This window comes from Scylla paramamosain, chromosome 13 (genome assembly GCF_035594125.1).
Source record: "Scylla paramamosain isolate STU-SP2022 chromosome 13, ASM3559412v1, whole genome shotgun sequence".
Taxonomy (NCBI): Eukaryota; Metazoa; Arthropoda; class Malacostraca; order Decapoda; family Portunidae; genus Scylla; species Scylla paramamosain.
The window spans coordinates 9,825,434-9,845,492 of NC_087163.1; the positions used below are offsets into that span (position 1 = coordinate 9,825,434).

A 20,059-nucleotide genomic window follows, 5' to 3' on the forward strand; every position below is an offset into this window, starting at 1 on the left:
AAATAAATATTCCATTTAAAATCTAACAGTCTTTCATGAAAACTTAAGAAAGTGTACCTTGTGTCATTTGAAGCAATAAATCATCAGCATTATTGACCACTTTTCAGTTAAAGTAAATTCACTTTTCAATTAAAGTAAATCTCTTATTTGCACAATGGCAGGCAAGCAGACCAAATGTGCACCAATATGGAGCTACATGCAACAAACAGATGGGAATGTGGTTGTCTGTTTGACTTGCAAAGATAAATTACTGTGGAAGTACGACTTCCAGTCTCATCAAATACCTCCGCACCAGACATCCCTTTGAATATGCTGAGCTGAAGGAGGAAAATGATGAAGGACATGATTTACCAAAACAGCCTAAGATGAGTGTGCAACCAACTTTGATTGACACTATTACCAAAACAGTACCATACAAAAGTTATTCGAATAAGAAGAGGGAAATAGATAATCTAGTTGTTAGAATGATTGTGGAAGATTTGCAGTCACTGTCAATCACAGAAGACGAAGTTTTTAGATGCCTTATCCATGGCCTTAACCCTTATAATTCCTGATAGCCACACTTGTACTAATATATATTTTGTCCTATAGTAACATGAATAATGTGTATTACATACTCTAAACAAAGTATACCGACTATAGAACTAACAAATTATTATTCATTATTCAATACATAACAAAAATAAATTTGTGAAATATAATGATAACACATTGGAAGGTAAAATACAAGGATGAGATAACTCTGTGGAGCGAGGAAACCAGCTGCCATTGACCCGAGCACTGACAGGAGAGCTTGGACCCAAGTACAGGCAGAGATCTGTGAGCTGGCTGGGACCCAAGTACTAGCAGGGATCCATGAGCGGCCTGGGACCCAATTACTCGCTGGGATTCGATTACCACCGGGAACCCGAGTACCGGCAGGGATCTGCAAGCTGCCTGGGATTACTAGTCGGGATTCGATTATCGCCGGGACCTGAGTACCAGCAGGGATCTGCAATTGGCCTGGGATTCGTTTACCAGCTGGGACCCGAGTACCACTGTGATACGAGTACCGTGTGGATCCCTCTCTCTCTCACTAGTTTCCCCGTGTGCTGCAGGTACTCAGATTCAGACCTGAATCCCACAGATCCAGCAAGTTTAAGTACTCAGATCCACAAATCCAAAAATGTCAGATCCTGCCCAACATTACTCATGAGAGATTTTCAGGGAGAACTAATATAAAATCCACACTCTTAAGTATAAAAACCATGATACATTATTGACATAGATGAGGAAATTACTAGTTATATGAGTTTTTTTGCTGATGATGCTAAACTATTGAGAAAAGTGAGTAACAAGGATGATTGTGAATTGTTGCAACATGACCTTGATAAAATTTGAGAATGGAGTTGCAAATGGGAAATAGAATTTGGAAAGAGCAAGCAGAGGATTTCAGGGCAGCATAATAAAGAAATTAAAGTTGGAAAGAGATCTGGGAGTACGCTCATACCTCAGTATTAGGAACTAAAAGGGGGGAATGTCAGTCCAATAAAGCAGATTGTCTGTAGGACCGACACTAAGTATTAGCTTACGTTACAATGAGAGAGTCATACTTAATTCTGCCGCCGTTCACCGGCGCTTGTTTACCAAGCAGCCGGCACCGGCGGCAAGAATTACCCCTTTGGAGGGGACGATAGGGTAGCGGGCTAAAGCCAGCACTACTCACGCCTACCGTCTTCAACGGCACAGGCGATGCGAAACCTACCTGCCGAGGTCGCCCCCGACAGGATTCCGGTTCTGAGGACGCCACCCTCAGCCAGACGGTTGGCTACCTGAGCTACTAGGCCCACCGCAGCATGACAAACCGTTCGCAGACTACGAGCTCTGCTAGGACGCTCTGGGTCTGAGAGGACGTGCACGGAGGCTCTATGCACGCCCCTCAGACCCGAGGGGGACTGGGACCGCATCCGCCCCGTGTACCCCATTTCAAAGCCATGAACCCGCTGGCCCTTGGGGGCAGGAAGAGCGCTACCCCCCAAACCAGCGGGCCGTCATCCCGGAAACGCCAGAGTGACTACCGCTGTCGAGGGTTAGTGGGTTTAGCCCACCGACTCGGCAAATCACCCTGACGGCCCACCACCCAACGAGGTAGAGAACTCGAAGGAGCAGAAAGGACTCCGGACCAGTGAAGCTGTTCTGGGCTCCGAAGCCTGGCGGAGCCCCATTACTCTATGAACATTTATTGAGAAGGGAGGATGGAATATTTGTCCAACTCCCCGCCCCACATTCATCTCGCGGGGTAAGCACTTTAGCCGTAGGCCCAATCCCTCGGGCTTGTGCCTACGTTTCCAGCGGGCGCCACTAGGAGGCAGGCTTCCCCTGTAACTAAGTCTCAAAGAGGTTTTTCACGTCACTCGGGGAGTCACGGCATGACACCATCCCGGGACCTCAGAGAGTCATAGTTACTCTCGTAATTACATTACGAAAGACAGGAATAAATACAGCACATTGAAACCCCAATTTTTCATGGGATTATGTTCCAAAGGCACCCGTGAAGTGCTAAAATCTGCACTATATTGACGCTACCCTTAAAATGCCTATCTATTAATAAGAAAAATCAGTACAGGTACTGATGATGGATGAGATGAATGAAGATGATGAAGTAGCTGTAGAGCTTCATAAAATTAACATATGATAGAGAGAGAGAGAGAGAGAGAGAGAGAGAGAGAGAGAGAGAGAGAGAGAGAGAGAGAGAGAGAGAGAGAGAGAGAGAGAGAGAGAGAGAGAGAGAGAGAGAGAGAGAGAGAGAGAGAGAGAGAGAGAGAGAGGTGAATTGTGGCTGTGACAGTCAGTGGGTGACCTTGACAGTGGCCAGTGGTGCAGTATTCTCTCTCTCTCTCTCTCTCTCTCTCTCTCTCTCTCTCTCTCTCTCTCTCTCTCTCTCTCTCTCTCTCTCTGTCAGATAAGTTAACACACACACACACACACACACACACACACACACACACACACAGCGAATGAGAGAGAGAGAGAGAGAGAGAGAGAGAGAGAGAGAGAGAGAGAGAGAGAGAGAGAGAGAGAGAGAGAGAGAGAGTGTATTGTGTCAAGGTCACTTGCTGGCTGTCTTTTCTACTTTCCCTCCAGACAACATGGTTATAAAGAATTGGGATAATTCAAACAGCAATAAAAGAGGGCAAAAACATGGAACAGTGAGCTACACGTTGTTACACTGATGTGATAGTACCAAGGTATGAGTGTATTCATATCAGATAACATATCACCTGAGAAACACATAAATAAACTTGTTGGAGATACTTACAACCTACTGAAAAATATAAGAGTGGCATTTACCCATATATATATATATATATATATGGAGAGATAGCAAAGAGATTGATCTTCACTCTGATACAGCCAAGATCGGAATATGCAGCAACAGTGCAGTCATCAAGCACAAAAAAGAACATCAGGAAACTTAAAAGGATTCAAAGAGCAGTGACAAAATTGGCTCCAAGCTTGTCGGAAATGCTGTATCAGGAAAGGCTATCAAAACTGGAACTGACAATGCTGGAATAAAGAAAAGAAAGAGGAGACTTGATAGCATTTCATAGAATCATGAAGAATATGGAGGTGCTCAATAGAGGAGACCTAATAAAGTAGGACATTTGAGAATTATAAGAGGACATGGAAGGAAGATCAAAATAGTTACAGAAGGAAAGCACGAGCAAAGCTCCCCTCCTGCACATTGCAACTGAGTAAATACATACACACACACACACACACACACACACACACACACACACACACACACACACACACACACACACACACACAGACCTTTATGGGAGTATAAGATGGGAGGAATCACAATACCAAAGAGCAAAGAAGAAAAAGACTTGGGAGTAATAATTCAAGACACGCTATCACCAGAAAAACACATCAATGGAATATTTGGCTCTACATATAATTTGCTAGCAAATATCAGGCTGGCATTTTATTACCTAGACAAAGAAATGATGAAGAAAATTATAACACACATGATACGCCCCAAACTGGAATACGCAGCAGTGGTATGGTCTCCACACAAGAAGAAAGATATAAGGAAATTGGAAAGGATACAAAGAACAGCTACGAAAATGATACCTGAATTGGAAGACCTAAGTTACGAGGAAAGACTGGAAGAAATTGGATTACCAACTGCAAGAAAGAAGGGAAAGAGGAGACCTGATAACAATGTTCAAATTAATAAACAACATGGAGAAGATAGACAGAGATGACCTAGTTGTAAAAGTGGAGGAAGGAGATAGACGTACAAGGGGACATATGAAGAAATTAAAGAAGACTCATTGTTTGGGAGATATTAAAAAATACAGCTTTCCACATCGAACGATTGAAATATGGAATAACTTAAAAGAAGAAGTGGTTGCAGCAAAGAGTGTGCACATGTTTAAAGAGAGATTAGATAAATTAGGGTATGGAGACAGGATTAATTGAGCTTTGGCTCGGACCCTGTACTATACAACTAGGTAAATACAACTAGGTAAATACACACACACACACACACACACACACACACACATACACACACACGCACAAACACACATACACACACACAATGGAGAAATGCTGATAGTAATAACAACCTATGTACCACCCAAAACAAATTCTTGGAGCATGGAAGACTATGAGAAAATAATAGAAGATACAACTCAGTGCTTGAGTAAATTAATCAGAAGTAATGAAAGATTATTATTGGTTGGTGACTTCAATTGCAAAGAAGTAAATTTGAAAATGTTCAAGGCAGGAGGAAATGAAATTGCGTGGGAAAAAAGATTTCTGAAGTTGACTATGGAAAACACAATAATGCAATGAGTGATTGAAAATACAAGATATAGGAGAGATGACAAACCAACAAGACTAGACCAAATATTAACAAAAGGAATCAACATAACTAAAGAATTAAGATACATGTGCCCCATGGGAAAAAGTAACCATGTAATGATAGAAATAGAGACTGATAATGATGTGAGTGAAGAGGATGAATCATACAAAGAAAACAGGAGAGACTATGGGAAAGTAAATATAGATGATCATAAGAAACTTTATGAAGAAATGGACTGGAAAAAACTAAAAAGAGCAAATTATGTACAAGATAAGTATGACATTTTTATGAAACTATATGAGACAGGAGTGAATAAATATGTACCCACTATACAAACCTAAAGAAAAAGGAAAACAGGTGTGATTCAAAGCAGGATGTACAACTGCAAAGAAAAAAAGGAATGAAGCATGGATAAGAATGAAAAAAAATCAAAGTAAAAAAAATAAAGACCTTAAGATAGTAAGAAATGAATATGTGAAAATAAGGAGAGAGGAATAGAAAGGATATTAAAAAGGACATAATTGAAAAGTGCAAGGATGAACCAAAACTACTTTACAAATTCATAAATTTAAAAAAATAAGCTAAAAGAAAAGCTAGAAAGGTTGAAGGATGGAAATGAAACATATGAAGACCCAAAAGACATGAGTGAATTGCCAAACAGAAAGTTTCAGCAAGTTTTCACAGAAGAATCAGAATATAAAGAACCAGAAAATGAGAAGACAAAAAAGCAAATGTGGGAAATTGCAGTAATCAAAGTTTTATAAAATGATGGAGAAACTGGAAGAAAGAAAAGCAACAGGACCAGATGGAGTGTCATGTTTCATTTTAAAAGAGTGCAGGAAGCAATTAATTGAACCAGTATATGACATAATAAAATGCTCAATATCAACTGGAAGAGTGCCTAAGGAATGGAAGAGAGCAGGCATAGTGCCAATTTATAAAAACAGAAAGAAAGAGGAACCACTAAACTTTAAACCAGTATCAGTGACCAGCATGGTATGTAAGATCTGTGAAAAAAAAAAAAAGTGATAAGGAAGCAGTGGACAAATTCTAGAAAAAAATGATATAACAGAAAAAACAGTATGGCTTTAGACAAAAGTGATCAAGTGAAACAAATTTGATGATCTATTCAAGAGTGACTGATATAATGGAGGAGAGGGATGGATGGATAGACTGTGTGCATTTAGACCTCAAGAAAGTTTTTGACAAAGTTCCCCACCACAGGTGACTATGGAAGCTAGAAAAATATAAGAGAATTAAATGGGAAAAAAATGGATGAAAAGTTACTTAAAGGGAAGAGAAATAAAAACAGTAGTAAGAGATGTAAAATAAAAAAAGGAGAAAAGTAAATAGTGGAGTAATGCAAGGATTAGTGCTGGCAGCAATAGTTTTCCTGATCTACATAAATGATATGCCTGAAGGAGTAAAGAGTTACATGAGTTTGTTTACAGATGATGCAAAATTACAAAGACATATAAGAAACAACAAAGACTGTGAAATTCTACTAGAAGACTTGAACAAAATCTGGGACTAGAGTAAGAAATGGGAGACAGAATTTAATGTGAAGAAATATCATGTAATGGAAATGGGAAAAAGTGAAAAGAGACCAAAGTGGACATATAAAATGGGAAATGAAGAAATAATAAAACTACAAGAAGAGAAAGATCTTGGAGTAATAATACAGGATAGTCAACAGTCAGAGAAACAGATAGAAAAGATATTCAGAGATATATATAAAATGGTGTAAAATATTGGAACAGCATTCCACTATATGGATAAAGATATGATGAGAAAGATTATTACTACTATGATTAGACCAAAGCTGGAATGTGCTAAATCAGTGTGGTCTCCTCACAAGAAGAAATATGTCAAAAAAATAGAGAGAATACAAAGGATGGCAATGAAGATGGTTCCAGAACTGGAAGAATTAACATATGAAGACAGGATAACAGAAATGAAACTGCTAACATTGGAACAAAGAAGAGAAAGGAGAAACTTGACACTGATTTATAAATTGTGGAATAGAGTGGAAGAAATTGATAATGAGAAACTGCTGCTAAAAGTAGAAAATACCAGATACACACAAGGCCACAGCAAAAAACTAAGAAAAGGAAGATGCTTGAACAACATAAAGAAATATAGTTTCCCACAGAGAAATATAGAAGTTTGGAACAAGCTAAGTGAGGATGTACTATTGTCAATGAGTGTGCACAACTTTAAGGAAAAACTGGATAAGTGTGGATATGGAGATGGCAACACCCAAGCGTAGTTCAGGCCCTGTAAATTACAACTAGATAAATACACACACACACTCACACACACCTTTCCAAAGCACCATTTGAAATGCATTTTAGTTTTATTTCATGCCTTATTTACATATTCTGCTTCATGTTCTTTGGGTGCAGTAATTCTTAATTGTGTGCTATCAATAACATTGATGGCAATGGACAATCTTGCAATTTGCAAAAAATGTTCCTGCTGCCTCGTAATATCTATCATAGAGAGAGAGAGAGAGAGAGAGAGAGAGAGAGAGAGAGAGAGAGAGAGAGAGAGAGAGAGAGAGATAATAAATCTGAAGATGCCATGTAGTGCATTAGCCTCAAGAATTTTGGGTGATGGTTGCATAGTACCAAAATTATGGCATTCATCTCATCTTACTTCTTGCACTGAACCTCCCTTATGCATCTCCCACAAGGTGTATCATATGTAGAATGTCCTCAAAGGCAGGCAGAAATCTTTCAATCAGCTGAGCATCATTATATCCTCTCAGGACATATCTCCTTTGCCAAAAAGTGAGAGGTTTAGTTGTTATTTTGTCATTTAAAAGTAATTTGAGGTACACCTGGTGTACCCCTCACTGCTTCTAGATTCTAAGGCTTTTAGATCTTAAATATGATAGTGTTTTGCCTTTAAGGGATTTCTAGCAATAAAAGTAAAACCAACCATTAAAAGTACTTTTAGCCAGCTAAAAATATTTGTGTATACAGGGTCAGATAACTTTCTCCCTCTTCTGTAACACTCAACTGTCCTCCTCTTCTACATGTATATTGAACATTCTCAGTCTGTCCCTTACTCATAATTTAAACTGGAAACTCCACACCTCATCTCTTGCTGAAACATCTTTTATGATGTTCAGTGTTTTAAACTGTTTCAACCAGTTTTTCTCATCCCTCCTGCTGCCAACTCTGTGCAGGGGCCTTATCACTCATGTATGGAGTATACTTCACATATATGGGAAATTTTACTCATACTGCTCTTTTGAACAGGATGGAATCAAAAGCATTTTGTCTTACCAACTCCTCTCCTCTATCTGTCTTCACTGCAATGTTTAACCTCTTGTTATCTAATATCACTATTTTTTATGCTAACTGCTCTTCTGATCTTGCTAATTGCATGGCTCTCCTGCTTCCATGCCCTTGTTGCACAAAGCTTTGTACTTTCTCTCTCTCTTTTTCTGTTCAATTCCCTAATGCAAAAGTTAAAAAGCATTCTTAATCTTTCATTCCTTTTACTGATATATGCTGGAACTCCCAACCTGTTCTTGTATTTTTCCTATCTATGACTTGAACTCTTTCAAGAGGGAGAGTTAAAGACTTGTTTCCTCATAATTTTTTATATATATATATTTTTTTTACAATTCTTTAGTTACTGATATCTTTATCCTGCCTTTTTTGTTATCCTTGGTCAAAGTACCTCATACATAAAAATAATGTATAATAATGTATTAGTAGATTATCCTGGCTGATCTGCACATCACCAACAGGTATATATTTCAGTTTTTTTATCCAACTCAGCATGGAGTCAGTTCCTGAGATGTAATGCCCTGAGTTTTTAATTTTTAGTTTTATTTACAATCATACCTTTCAGGCTGAGAAAACGATGGTGTCAGGGGGTGTACAGCGGCTAGAATGTGTGGAAGTGAGCTGCATCACCTCCACTACCCAGGGTCTTCTACACACCACTTTGCTCCTTACTCATAACACTCTTGGTCAGTTATTGTGATCTGGCACCTTTGAGTCATCTCTTACACCATAAATCATAGCAGGATACATATATTATTTGCAAAGAAGTGTAGGAAATAGAAAATATTTGAGTCATCATGTATCCATAACAATGATGTGAAAAAATTTCAAGAAACAACAATACTAATGTTCTATATACAAACTCAGTTTCAGCAGAAAATAAACTTTTCTTGACAATACACAATAGATCAGCTTATGACTACATACAACATTTCTTCCTCTCTAACATATAGATGTGATGGTGAACACAAGCCACCGCACCATTGCACTGGCAAGTGTACTGCAGGAGAGCCAGCCAGATGAGGTTCCTGAAACTAGCCTTCCTGGCAGCATTCTGGCCCACTCCTACATACTAGAAAATCAACTGTGGCTTGATAAAGAACATGATCCTTCTGGTGCAGTTAAATGGACTACCAGCCTAGCTTCTTATGTGTCTTCCAGAGCTTCAGAATATGCTCTCTCATCATCTCTTCATCATGCATCTTTTACCAAAGTATTGAAGGATTCCAAAATTTTTTTATATTATTTCTAGGCCTCAAAATATAGAATCTTCAACATTTCCTAACTGAAACTCAGGTGTCTGAGGCAACTGACAGTAGCCCCTTTTCTGTTCCCTCCTACTTTATCCTCATTTTTTATTCAAAGCTGGATGCTGCGTTTATGTGCGCAATGACTTAACCTGCTCTCGTGCCCACGCTCTTGAATCTTCTGAGTTTTCCACCATCTGGCTATGACTACAGAGTCACTCTCAAACTAAATTTATCTGTGCTGTATACCTTTCACCTAACTCCTCTGACTATAAGAAATTGTTTGACTACTTAACTTCCAAAGTGGAGCACATTCTGACCCTCTTCCTTTTTGCAGAGATCTCCATTCTTTAAGACTTCAATGTTCACCACCAGCTTTGGCTTTCCTCTCCCTTCACTGACCATCCTGGTGAACTAGCCTTCAACTTTGCTATCCTCCACGACCTAGAGAAATTGGTGCAACACCCTACTCGTATTCCTGACCATCTTGGAGATACGCTCAACATTCTTGACCTTTTCCTGACCTCTAATCCTTCTGCTTATACTGTCACCCTTTCTTCTCTGTTGGGCTCCTCCAATCACAATCTCATATCTGTAGCTTGTCCTATCGCTCCAGTCCCTCCTCAGGATCCTCCTAAGCGAAGGTGCCTCTGGCATTTTGCCTCTGCTAGTCGGGGGGACCTGAGGAGGTATTTTGCTGATTTTCCTTGGAATGATTACTGCTTCCGTGTCAGAGACCCGTCTTTGTGTGCTGAGCGCATAACAGAGGTGATAGTGTCTGGCATGGAGGTGCACATTCCTCACTCTTTTTCTCGTCTTAAACCTTCTAAACCTTGGTTTAACACAGCTTGTTCTCATGCTATACATGATAGAGAGGTGGTCCACAAAAGGTACTTAAGCCTTCCATCACCAGAATCTCATGCACTTTATATTTCTGTCCGGAACCATGCCAAGTCTGTTCTCCAACTAGCCAAAAACTCCTTCATTAACAGAAAGTGTCAAAACCTTTCAAGATCTAACTCCCCTCGTGACTTCTGGCATCTAGCCAAAAATATCTCCAATAACTTTGCTTCTTCTTTCCCTCCTTTATTTCAACCATATGGCACCACTGCTATCACATCTATTTCTAAAGCTGAACTCTTCGCTCAAACTTTTGCTAAGAATTCTACCTTGGACGATTCTGGGCTTGTTCCTCCCTCTCCTCCACCCTCAGACTATTTCATGCCACCTATTAAAATTCTTCACAATGATGTTTTCCATGCCCTTGCTGGCCTAAACCCTCGGAAGGCTTATGGACCTGATGGGGTCCCTCCTATTGTTCTCCGAAACTGTGCCTCCGTGCTTGCACCTTGCCTAGTCAAACTCTCAGCTCTGTCTGTCAACATCTACCTTTCCTTCTTGCTGGAAGTTTGCCTATATTCAACCTGTTCCTAAAAAGGGTGACCATTCTAATCCCTCAAAATACCGTCCTATTGCTTTAATTTCCTGCCTATCTAAAGTTTTTTTAATCTATCCTCAATAGGAAGATTCTTAAACATCTATCACTTCACAACCTTTTATCTGATCGCCAGTATGGGTTCTGTCAAGGCCGCTCTACTGATGATCTTCTGGCTTTCCTTACTGAGTCTTGGTCATCCTCTTTTAGAGATTTTGGTGAAACGTTTGCTGTTGCCTTGGACATATCAAAAGCTTTTGATAGAGTCTGGCACAAAGCTTTGATTTCCAAACTACCCTCCTACGGCTTCTATCCTTCTCTCTGTAACTTCATCTCAAGTTTCCTTTCTGACCGTTCTATTGCTGCTGTGGTAGACGGTCACTGTTCTTCTCCTAAATCTATTAACAGTGGTGTTCCTCAGGGTTCTGTCCTGTCACTCACTCTCTTCTTGTTATTCATTAATGATTTTCTAAACCAAACTTCTTGTCCTATCCACTCCTACACTGATGATACCACTCTGCACCTTTCCACATCTTTTCATAGACATCCAACCCTTCAGGAGGTAAACTTTTCATGCAGGGAAGCCACAGAATGCTTGACTTCTGATCTTTCTAAAATTTCTGATTGGGGCAGAGCAAACTTGGTATTGTTCAATGCCTCAAAAACTCAATTCCCCCATCTATCAACTCGACACAATCTTCCAGACAACTATCCCTTCTTCTTCAATGATACTCAGCTGTCCCCCTCTTCTACACTGAACATCCTCAGTCTGTCCTTTACTTATAATCTGAACTGGAAACTTCACATCTCATCTCTAGCTAAAACAGCTTCTATGAAGTTAGGTGTTCTGAGACATCTCCGCCAGTTTTTGTCACCCCCTCAGCTGCTAACTCTGTACAAGGGCCATATCTGTCCATATATGGAGTATGCTTCACATGTCTGGGGGGGTTCCACTCATACTGCTCTTCTAGACAGGGTGGAATCAAAAGCTTTTCGTCTCATCAACTCCTCTTCTCTAACTGACTGTCTTCAGCCTCTCTCTCACCACCGCAATGTTGCATCTCTAGCTGTCTTCTACCGCTATTTTCATGCTAACTGCTCTCCTGATCTTGCTAACTGCATGCCTCCCCCTCGTCCCATGGCCTCGCTGCACAAGACTTTCTTCTTTCTCTCACCCCTATTCTGTCCACCTCTCTAATGCAAGAGTTAACCAGTATTCTCAATCATTCATCTCTTTCTTTGGTAAACTCTGGAACTCCCTGCCTGCTTCTGTATTTCCACCTTCCTATGACTTGAATTCCTTCAAGAGGGAGTTTTCAAGACACTTATTCATCAATTTTTTACTACTGCTTTGACCCTTTTATGGGACTGACATTTCAGTGGGCATTTTTTCTTTTTTTGGGGGGATTTTTGTGTCCCTTGGCCAGTGTCTCTCCTACATGAAAAAAAAAAAAATAATAATTAAACATGTTGAAAATTTAAGTAAATTTTGAAACTTGTAAGTAACCTGATCTTCTAATCTCCAAACATTTCTAACTCTTGTAATTAAACCTTAAAAAAAATCCATCACCAAGACCTGTTTAGGCTACTCATACAAAATAGTTCATATGGCCCACCATTTGGTTGTTGCATCATACTGCATGCACTATTATTTTGGGTGTGAGAGCTAACAGGTTATGCCTACTGAAGTTTTAAGCATAAATATAAACCAAGTTTTTTTTTTTTCATCACAGAAGAATGTGAAGAAACCCACATTGATAAAATCTCATGAGGTTATTTGGAAGTGGTATAAATGCAGCACATGTTTTGCATTAAATATAACTTTTCCTTGTATTTAAGCAATCATAGATGTTTGAGGTTAATATTTTGTCTAGATATTTTTATCTAAAATATCCCTTGGGTCTTACAAGATGAAGGAGCTTCCACTTTATGTAATAAATTCACTTGAGGATGTTCTTTAGGTGTATGCCTTGGTTTTTTTTTTCCATTGTGTTTGATCATTGGTGAAAGAAAAATTATCATAGTGAATAATAAAGGAAATAGGAAGTAAGGAAGGTATACTAGTGAAAAGGGATAATTTACTTACATGTATTATGTTGTGATTCCCAGGACTTAGATGTGAAGAGCTCCCTCATACTCAGAACAGAGTCCAACATCACCATTGTAGCAGTGCTTGATGTTTTCTCCTTGAGAGAAGACTCTCTCAAAATGGAGGTTAACTTGCAGCAAGAAAGTGGGAGGTACATCCTACATGGCACCTTATCTGTAAGTACTGGTGCAAAGTCCCCCATCTATTTACCTATGAGGAGAAACTATTTGTTCTATTTGCATCACATAAGACACCCATATTGTATGTCTTTGAATGATGCTTGTGGTGCAATATAAAGATATAACAAGCATTTCTTACTAAAATGTATAACTTGCGCTATTATATTTGTATTTATTGTGATCTTGTTTAACAGAAGGCTAAGTTTGTAAGTGGACACTTGGTTGATGCAACAGTTATTGCAATGCCATCACCAGATAGCAGTGAATTCAGCATTACAATGGTGATTCTACCCCAAACACCACCACAGCTCTCAACTACAATGCCCCCAGCTCTACACTTCAAGCTCTTTTGTGAGCTGGATGCTGTAGATGACCACACAACTGTCTCCTGCAAGGTTTAGTGATATTTCAATTAACTCATGTTGTGTCAAAGACTAGAATAGAATGTGCCACTTGTGCTATGTTTCTTTTTCTCTCTCATTTTTTGAGGTATTAGGAAAAACATATTTAAATTATTTTACCTTGGCCATTTTTGAGTGAAAATAAAATTATAAAGTTTTCAATGATGTAGGCACAGCAAACATATCAGGACTATTCATGTCTTCATTCTCACTATCACTGCCATATAGGTGATGACATGCAATAGTAGTCTTTGGGGAGGATGGAAGAGGTACTACATCGTAAAGCCTGCCATGTGATAGATAGTATACTATCTTCACCTCTGGAACTTTGATTCCCCACTTCACATGTCTTCATCATCATAAGGATTATTAAAGCTACATGTATCAGAGTTAATGAAGTTGCTAGGACTTCATGAGCCAATTTTGGAAGTGTGGGATGAGCACATGGCATGACATGGTCCCTCTGTAGCTAGATTATGAATGAAGTCATCATACTCAGTTGAACACCTATGCACATTGCTAGAGTAGGAGTGGGGTGAAATGAAGCTTATTGGACTATTTACCATAGTAATAGTTAAGAGCTAACTCAAGTATTTGCATCTTGTCAGTTTTCCTGAAAGTCAGTTGTATATTTATATAGATCTGGCAGTGGGATGATGGCTAGCATAGTCTGTATATTTATGATCTTGGTTCTACGCAGGTACATTTTGAAAACTTTCAGTAGAGTGGTGGTATAAATCTTGTATTTCCAAACTACCATTTGTTATCTCTGTCATTCATACAGTAACAACAAAACACCTGGTAAGAAAACTTATGGTGAAGGTACAGAGAATGATAGAATCTGTAAGAGGGTAATCTAGAAACTGAAGCTTTTTGCCAGATTTTGTCAAATAATAATAATCAAAAGAGGAAGAAATTGTCTGGAGGCAGTTATTTTTATTATACATATTGCCAGTTAGAATGAATATTGTGATTTAACAGGTGACTGAAAATCTTAGTTTTAAAGTTTGTTATGGTGGGAAGTCAAAGCTGTTACATGTTAGATTGAAGGATTTGGAAAGTCTCTCTTTATAAGGTGAATGTGAGTATGCCTCAATCATGATGAAAAGTCATCATATTTTAACATCCTAGAAGTCCTTCTAACTACATTTTTTTTTTAATCCACTTCTTACTTATTCTCAGTATTGCTGCAGTAACATCATCATGAAATGTATTGACATAATAATTGAAAAAAGAGCATATGAAATGAAGCTTTCTTAATGAATCTGAAATATATTTAATTATGATATTTGACACTTTTTATGAAACAGCTAATGACTCCGTCAGTAAATGAGGAGATCAGTGTTGGGTACCAGAATTGGGAGACAATAGGCTGTGTAGGAGGCATGGGTTCTCTGGACCTCCAAAACCATACCTACCAACTCCAGTACAACTCCTGTCATGATCCTGCAAGCATACAGACTACTCTCTCCCGTAGAGGTAAGCAATATGAAACCTATCATGCAGTATCTTATAGGTACTACTGAGAATATGTCAGCATTTGTTCTGTGAGATTGAGTCAAAGCCTACTATGATCATACTCCATCATTGCCAACTCTAATTATATGGTTATGTGGTATATTATCTAGAAGCTGATTTTTTTAATGTAAGAGGGTCACTGGCTTAGGGCAACAAAAAAAAATTATAAAAAAAAGGACCACGGAAATGCCAGCTCCCAGGTTATCAGGTTGTTGTGGTAAGAGATAGTCCAGCATAGCAGAGGCCAAAGAGATGCCCACAAAGATCATGGCAGGGGAAAATCAATGTATACTGTTGGGAATTACTCAGTATGAAAAGGGGGCTGCTTGGGATAGCTTCCAGGAGTGGTGTTGTAGAGTGGGTGAGGCAATATGCCTCTTATGATTACAGATGTAGTGCACTTATTGATATGCACATAGACAATTAATATAAGAATATACTGTAAGTGTAAATATTAATGAGTTTAGTAAAAGTGTTATCCTTTTACTTTCTGAAGGTGAAATGCAAATCAAGGATGAACTTTCACTCAAGTTTGGGATGGTGGATGCACATCGGGCAGAAGTGGATCTTTTGAGTGCCACTGGCCTGAGTGTGCAGCTACATTCACCTTTCTTGCTTTATATCTCAGCCTACCACAGCAAGAGCCTTCAGTCATGGTGGCAAGATATCATGGTAAGCAGATGGTATCAAACGTTGTGAGTGACAGATGAGAATATACCTACCATGAACTTGATAAAGATACATATTTCATAGTGTTAAAGATGCTTCAGTAACATTTATGCAAAGTGTTTTGCAGAGCAAAACGCTTTGCCAAAAGAGCAGTCTGACATGGGAACATTTGTGGTCCCCTTCTCAGATGGGGACCTCAAGGCTGGTGTAGTAGACACCATTTTTAATTTAGAATTTTGAGTGAAGGGTGTGTGTGTGATTATTGCATGTAGTTCTGTGTGGAGGAAGAGAGGTGTCTTTAGAGGGCAGGCTGTGACTACCCCCTTGTGTTGTGAGACACAAAGGGAAATATTCTGTGAGGTCACATCTGGGTTAATGATAAGTTCACAGCATCCCCTGATCCAGTGCTTCAGACATCACTGGGAGTAATTATTGTTTTGGCAGGTGTCTACTGCCTGCGTCATGAGGGTGAGTTTAACATGTTCTCTCACACTTGTCCCTCAGTAGCAGGCAAGATCTAAGAGCAGCCGAACATTAAGTTTAGAGAGGTGAGAATAGGGATTGCATATTGAATGTATACCTAAGGGTGAGGGTAATTGTGTGACACCTTATAATATTGAATATTGTATTGGCCCTACAGAAGGCTTGGATCTGGGAGAAGCCAGATATTGTGTGAAAGAGCATGTGTGGTTCAATTTCTTGTTACTTCAGTGAAGTGGAGTGTGATTCTGAACACTGTCCCACATTGTCCATCTGTTCATTATAGTTGTGTCTAGATTTTGACAGGAGCAGACACCACTTCCCTTCCCCTTTCTGCCTAAGTGCAGTGTACTGTTGTGGATTACATATGTCTGAGTGTTATAGGTGTTGTGTCCTCATTAAATCTTACTGGTCTTGGGACCCACAGCCATGACTGGGGCTGACCAGAGAAATGTATAATATTCCACTAGATTACAGCTGTGTACCCTCTCCCCAGACTCCACCAGCTGTATCAGAGGTGTGGGCCTGTCTTTTGGGAGACTGTAAATTAGTTGTTCCCTGGCCAGAGTGTATAATAGCTTTGTTGGACATTGGTGTTTTTTTACTATGGCCAGTTGTCCAACAGTGTATTATACCCTAATCTATGTGTTGTTTATACTGTCTGTACTCCCTAGCAAATAGTTACTTAGTTCTTTCTCAGCTTTTGGAAATAAGTTGGCATTTAATGTAATTCCTTCTCTGTTGGTGGGTTAAAAAGAGTGACAACCTCTTGATTATTAATAATGGTTGGCGACTGGCAGGTGCCTGGATTTGTTATATTTGTGCCCTGCACTAGGCTATGTAAGAGGTAGCCTAGGGATAAGCTGACCCAAGTCATCAGCAGCTGTGAGAGGGGCTGTAGTTGGTCATAACAAAAGTTATATATGCTGCCAGCCATTATAGGATTCTCATGTTATCAGTCATATAAACTGTTTACCTGGGCTGCCAGCTCCATATGCAATACATTTTGAAATTTATGTACAAAAGAGATTGCTTTTGAAGTAAAAGAATCCTTGTAGTCCAAATAATCATTGTATTGCTTAATATTTTGTTGAAATCTTTAATTTTTTTACATTCATTCTTTCATTCTGTTAAATAATTTCATCGTCTCCCACAACTCCCGTAGTCACTCTTATTGATCAGTGTATATTATGAGCTCTTAATGTTTTTTTTTTTTTCGTACAGATCAGAGCTCATAATGAATTGCAAAATTTGACAGTCATTGCAAAAGGTATAGTACAAGACATAATGACAGATCTTCAAAACACTAAACGCTTGTCGATCATGAGTAGCTCCAACTCAGCTTCCAATCTAGTCCAGCATCTTTATACTGAAGGTTATCAGCTACTACAGGAAATACAGAACGACCAGCTCCTGCTAGACATAATCCATAGCATCCAGACTTCTTTCAATGTCACCAGGTATGTCTTTATATAATTTATTTACTTTTTAATGAATAATTTTCATTAATAGCACAGGCTGAGTGTGAATATATGTGTCCAGGTTGCTTCTTGCCAGAGATCAGAAATAATCTGGGCTAGACTGCAGGCTAGGAATAAAGAAATAGGTATATTTACCAGGCTGACATCACTTGCAAAGGTGAAATTAGCTGAAATAAGGCATTTAAATGCATATAATCGCATCCACACTCTCTTTCACAAGTATTTTATCACATATTGACCTCTTAGTATGGAAGCATATGATAAATTGAAGATCAGTGTAAGACCAGATAAAATAATGACAACAATGTGTGACCTTATCATCTTGAATTTTTCAACAGCATAATTGTTGAGGCTGGTTTTGCTTATGTTAATCACAACTATGGAGAAACTTTCCAAGAAGTAGTGACTGGGATCAAGGTATGGCTGGAAGCTGTCACCATGAACACAGGTGCCTGGTTCGTCCAGTTGGTGGAAGATGTTCAGCATTACTTCATCACCACTCTTACTTTCATCTCTAGTTTTCCTCGCATATTACTGGATCAAGGTATGGAAACCTTGGTATCACCATAGGTGGCACCAAGTCCAGGTTATATAATGTTTACCTTATAGGTGTAAGGGACCTGTAGCACTAAGCAGCTAACAGTTATGTGCCTGAGGCTTATTAGGATACATGGCTCTGTTGTTTGTGCAGGTGTAGAGAGCAGGCTGTTAATTAGAGCAGTTGCTATGCTAGCGCGTTACTAAGGAATCCTTGAGTGGAATCGTGTAAGTGACTTGACCATGGTCAATGCAGGCCTATAAACACTTGGGTCTAGGAGTTCGGATCCTACTCATCCCTAGTTTCTTACTGACTAACCTACTCGATGAGGTGGGATCTTGGATTTGAATTGATAGTAAACACCACCACCTTTTTATAATTGTTTTGTTGAGATGTATGTTAATTCCAACAGTAAATACAATTCTGTAATTTCATATTGTCTAATAGAAGCTATGGTTTTATAATATGGTTGGATGCATTTTGGAAGTGAAATGTCAAGTATTTGATGATTTTGCAGTGTTGTCAGTGCCAGTTATAGGCCAAGCAGCAGAGTGGACATTGGGACAGATTGACCTGATTCAAGAATCTGTTGTTTATTCATTTACCAGAGACTTGATCTCCATTATTGCAAAGTCTCTCCATAAGGTAATGACTAATTTGTTTGTAAGCATATCTTTTTTATAAGTTTAACATTGTTCCAATCAAGTATGTGCTGAAAAGATAATACTGTTGTCATTATCATGTATTTTGTTCCATGTGTCAATACACATTTCTCCATGTGGTAGGGAGGCATGACTGTGCACATATTGGTTGGAAGAATCCTCCTATTTTATTCATTGGATGTCGTAAAAGGAGACTGGAAGAAATGGAGTAAAGGGATTGTGGGCCCTCTCCTGTTTTTTGTTTCCTTCCTTTCTTTCTACATTGAGACAAAGCATAATGTGAGCCATCCTATTTTGTAAGACTAAAATAATATTTTGATCTTTTTCAGGTATTGTCCTTTGTATATTCTGAGGAAAAAAGGACCTATAACAAAGTGGACAATGAAGTCTGGCATATCTGGGTAAGGCAACAGTTAAGATTGAGATGCAACAGAAATTAAGTTTGAGATTTTATGAGTAATTTTGTTGATATTAGTGGATTTACTGGAATATACCAACTCAATTAATTTTAATTCATTTAAATTCATTTAATCATTCCCCTTATCCTGATTCTCAGATATGTGGTTAGAATTAACACTCCTATGATCAGATAGTTTTGATCACTATTATGCAGGAGTTAGAAATATTCTATATGTGTTTAACCATACATTATGCTGCTCAATTACATTTTTGTATTCACTTACTTGTAGTATACAGGGTTCGAGCTACACATATGATTCTGTATCTGTGTCTGTATCTATCCTGCTTTTCTTTCAATTGCTATACACTCCTTGCTGCTAGTGCCTCTTCCAATCTCTTCAAAGTATATCTATACTTGTATAAGGAAAAGCTGTATTTTATTATTCATTTATCTTCCATTTCTTAGCTTGTATCCCCTCAGATATTTAGCCTCTTTTTTCCCCGTAATATTGTATCTTTTCTATATAATTCTTGTAATTCCCTCACTGATATATTCTTCAAGTGCTGGCAGTTCCCAGTAATTTACTGTCTGTCTGTTTGTCTTTCTATTTGTTTGTCTCATATTTTCCTAGCATTAGGGGCATATCTTGAAATCAACACATTCCAACATGGAATGTTTGAGAAACTATATTCAAAATATTGAGAATACGAAAATTTAAGAAATTTGCTCTATCTAAAGTTATCATTGAAAAATGACTGAAAAGCAGTCTTGCATCTGCCATACCCTCTGGGACTTTT

General features: G+C 38.8%; 1 protein-coding gene across 8 annotated transcripts in view; it reads left to right on the forward strand.

The window, feature by feature from the left end:
* Positions 1-20,059, forward strand: part of LOC135106420 (uncharacterized) — a 505,119-nt gene that overhangs the window by 429,085 nt on the left and 55,975 nt on the right. For 7 of the 8 annotated variants that reach the window (XM_064015423.1, XM_064015428.1, XM_064015426.1 and 4 more), the window contains 10 exons: positions 8,729-8,849; positions 9,117-9,376; positions 12,955-13,110; positions 13,308-13,508; positions 14,825-14,993; positions 15,529-15,704; positions 17,406-17,641; positions 18,001-18,206; positions 18,718-18,845; positions 19,192-19,263. In XM_064015423.1, the coding sequence (XP_063871493.1) occupies positions 8,729-8,849; positions 9,117-9,376; positions 12,955-13,110; positions 13,308-13,508; positions 14,825-14,993; positions 15,529-15,704; positions 17,406-17,641; positions 18,001-18,206; positions 18,718-18,845; positions 19,192-19,263 (1,725 nt within the window). The remainder of the gene's footprint in view (positions 1-8,728; positions 8,850-9,116; positions 9,377-12,954; positions 13,111-13,307; positions 13,509-14,824; positions 14,994-15,528; positions 15,705-17,405; positions 17,642-18,000; positions 18,207-18,717; positions 18,846-19,191; positions 19,264-20,059) is intronic. The other variant, XM_064015429.1, reaches the window with a different exon arrangement.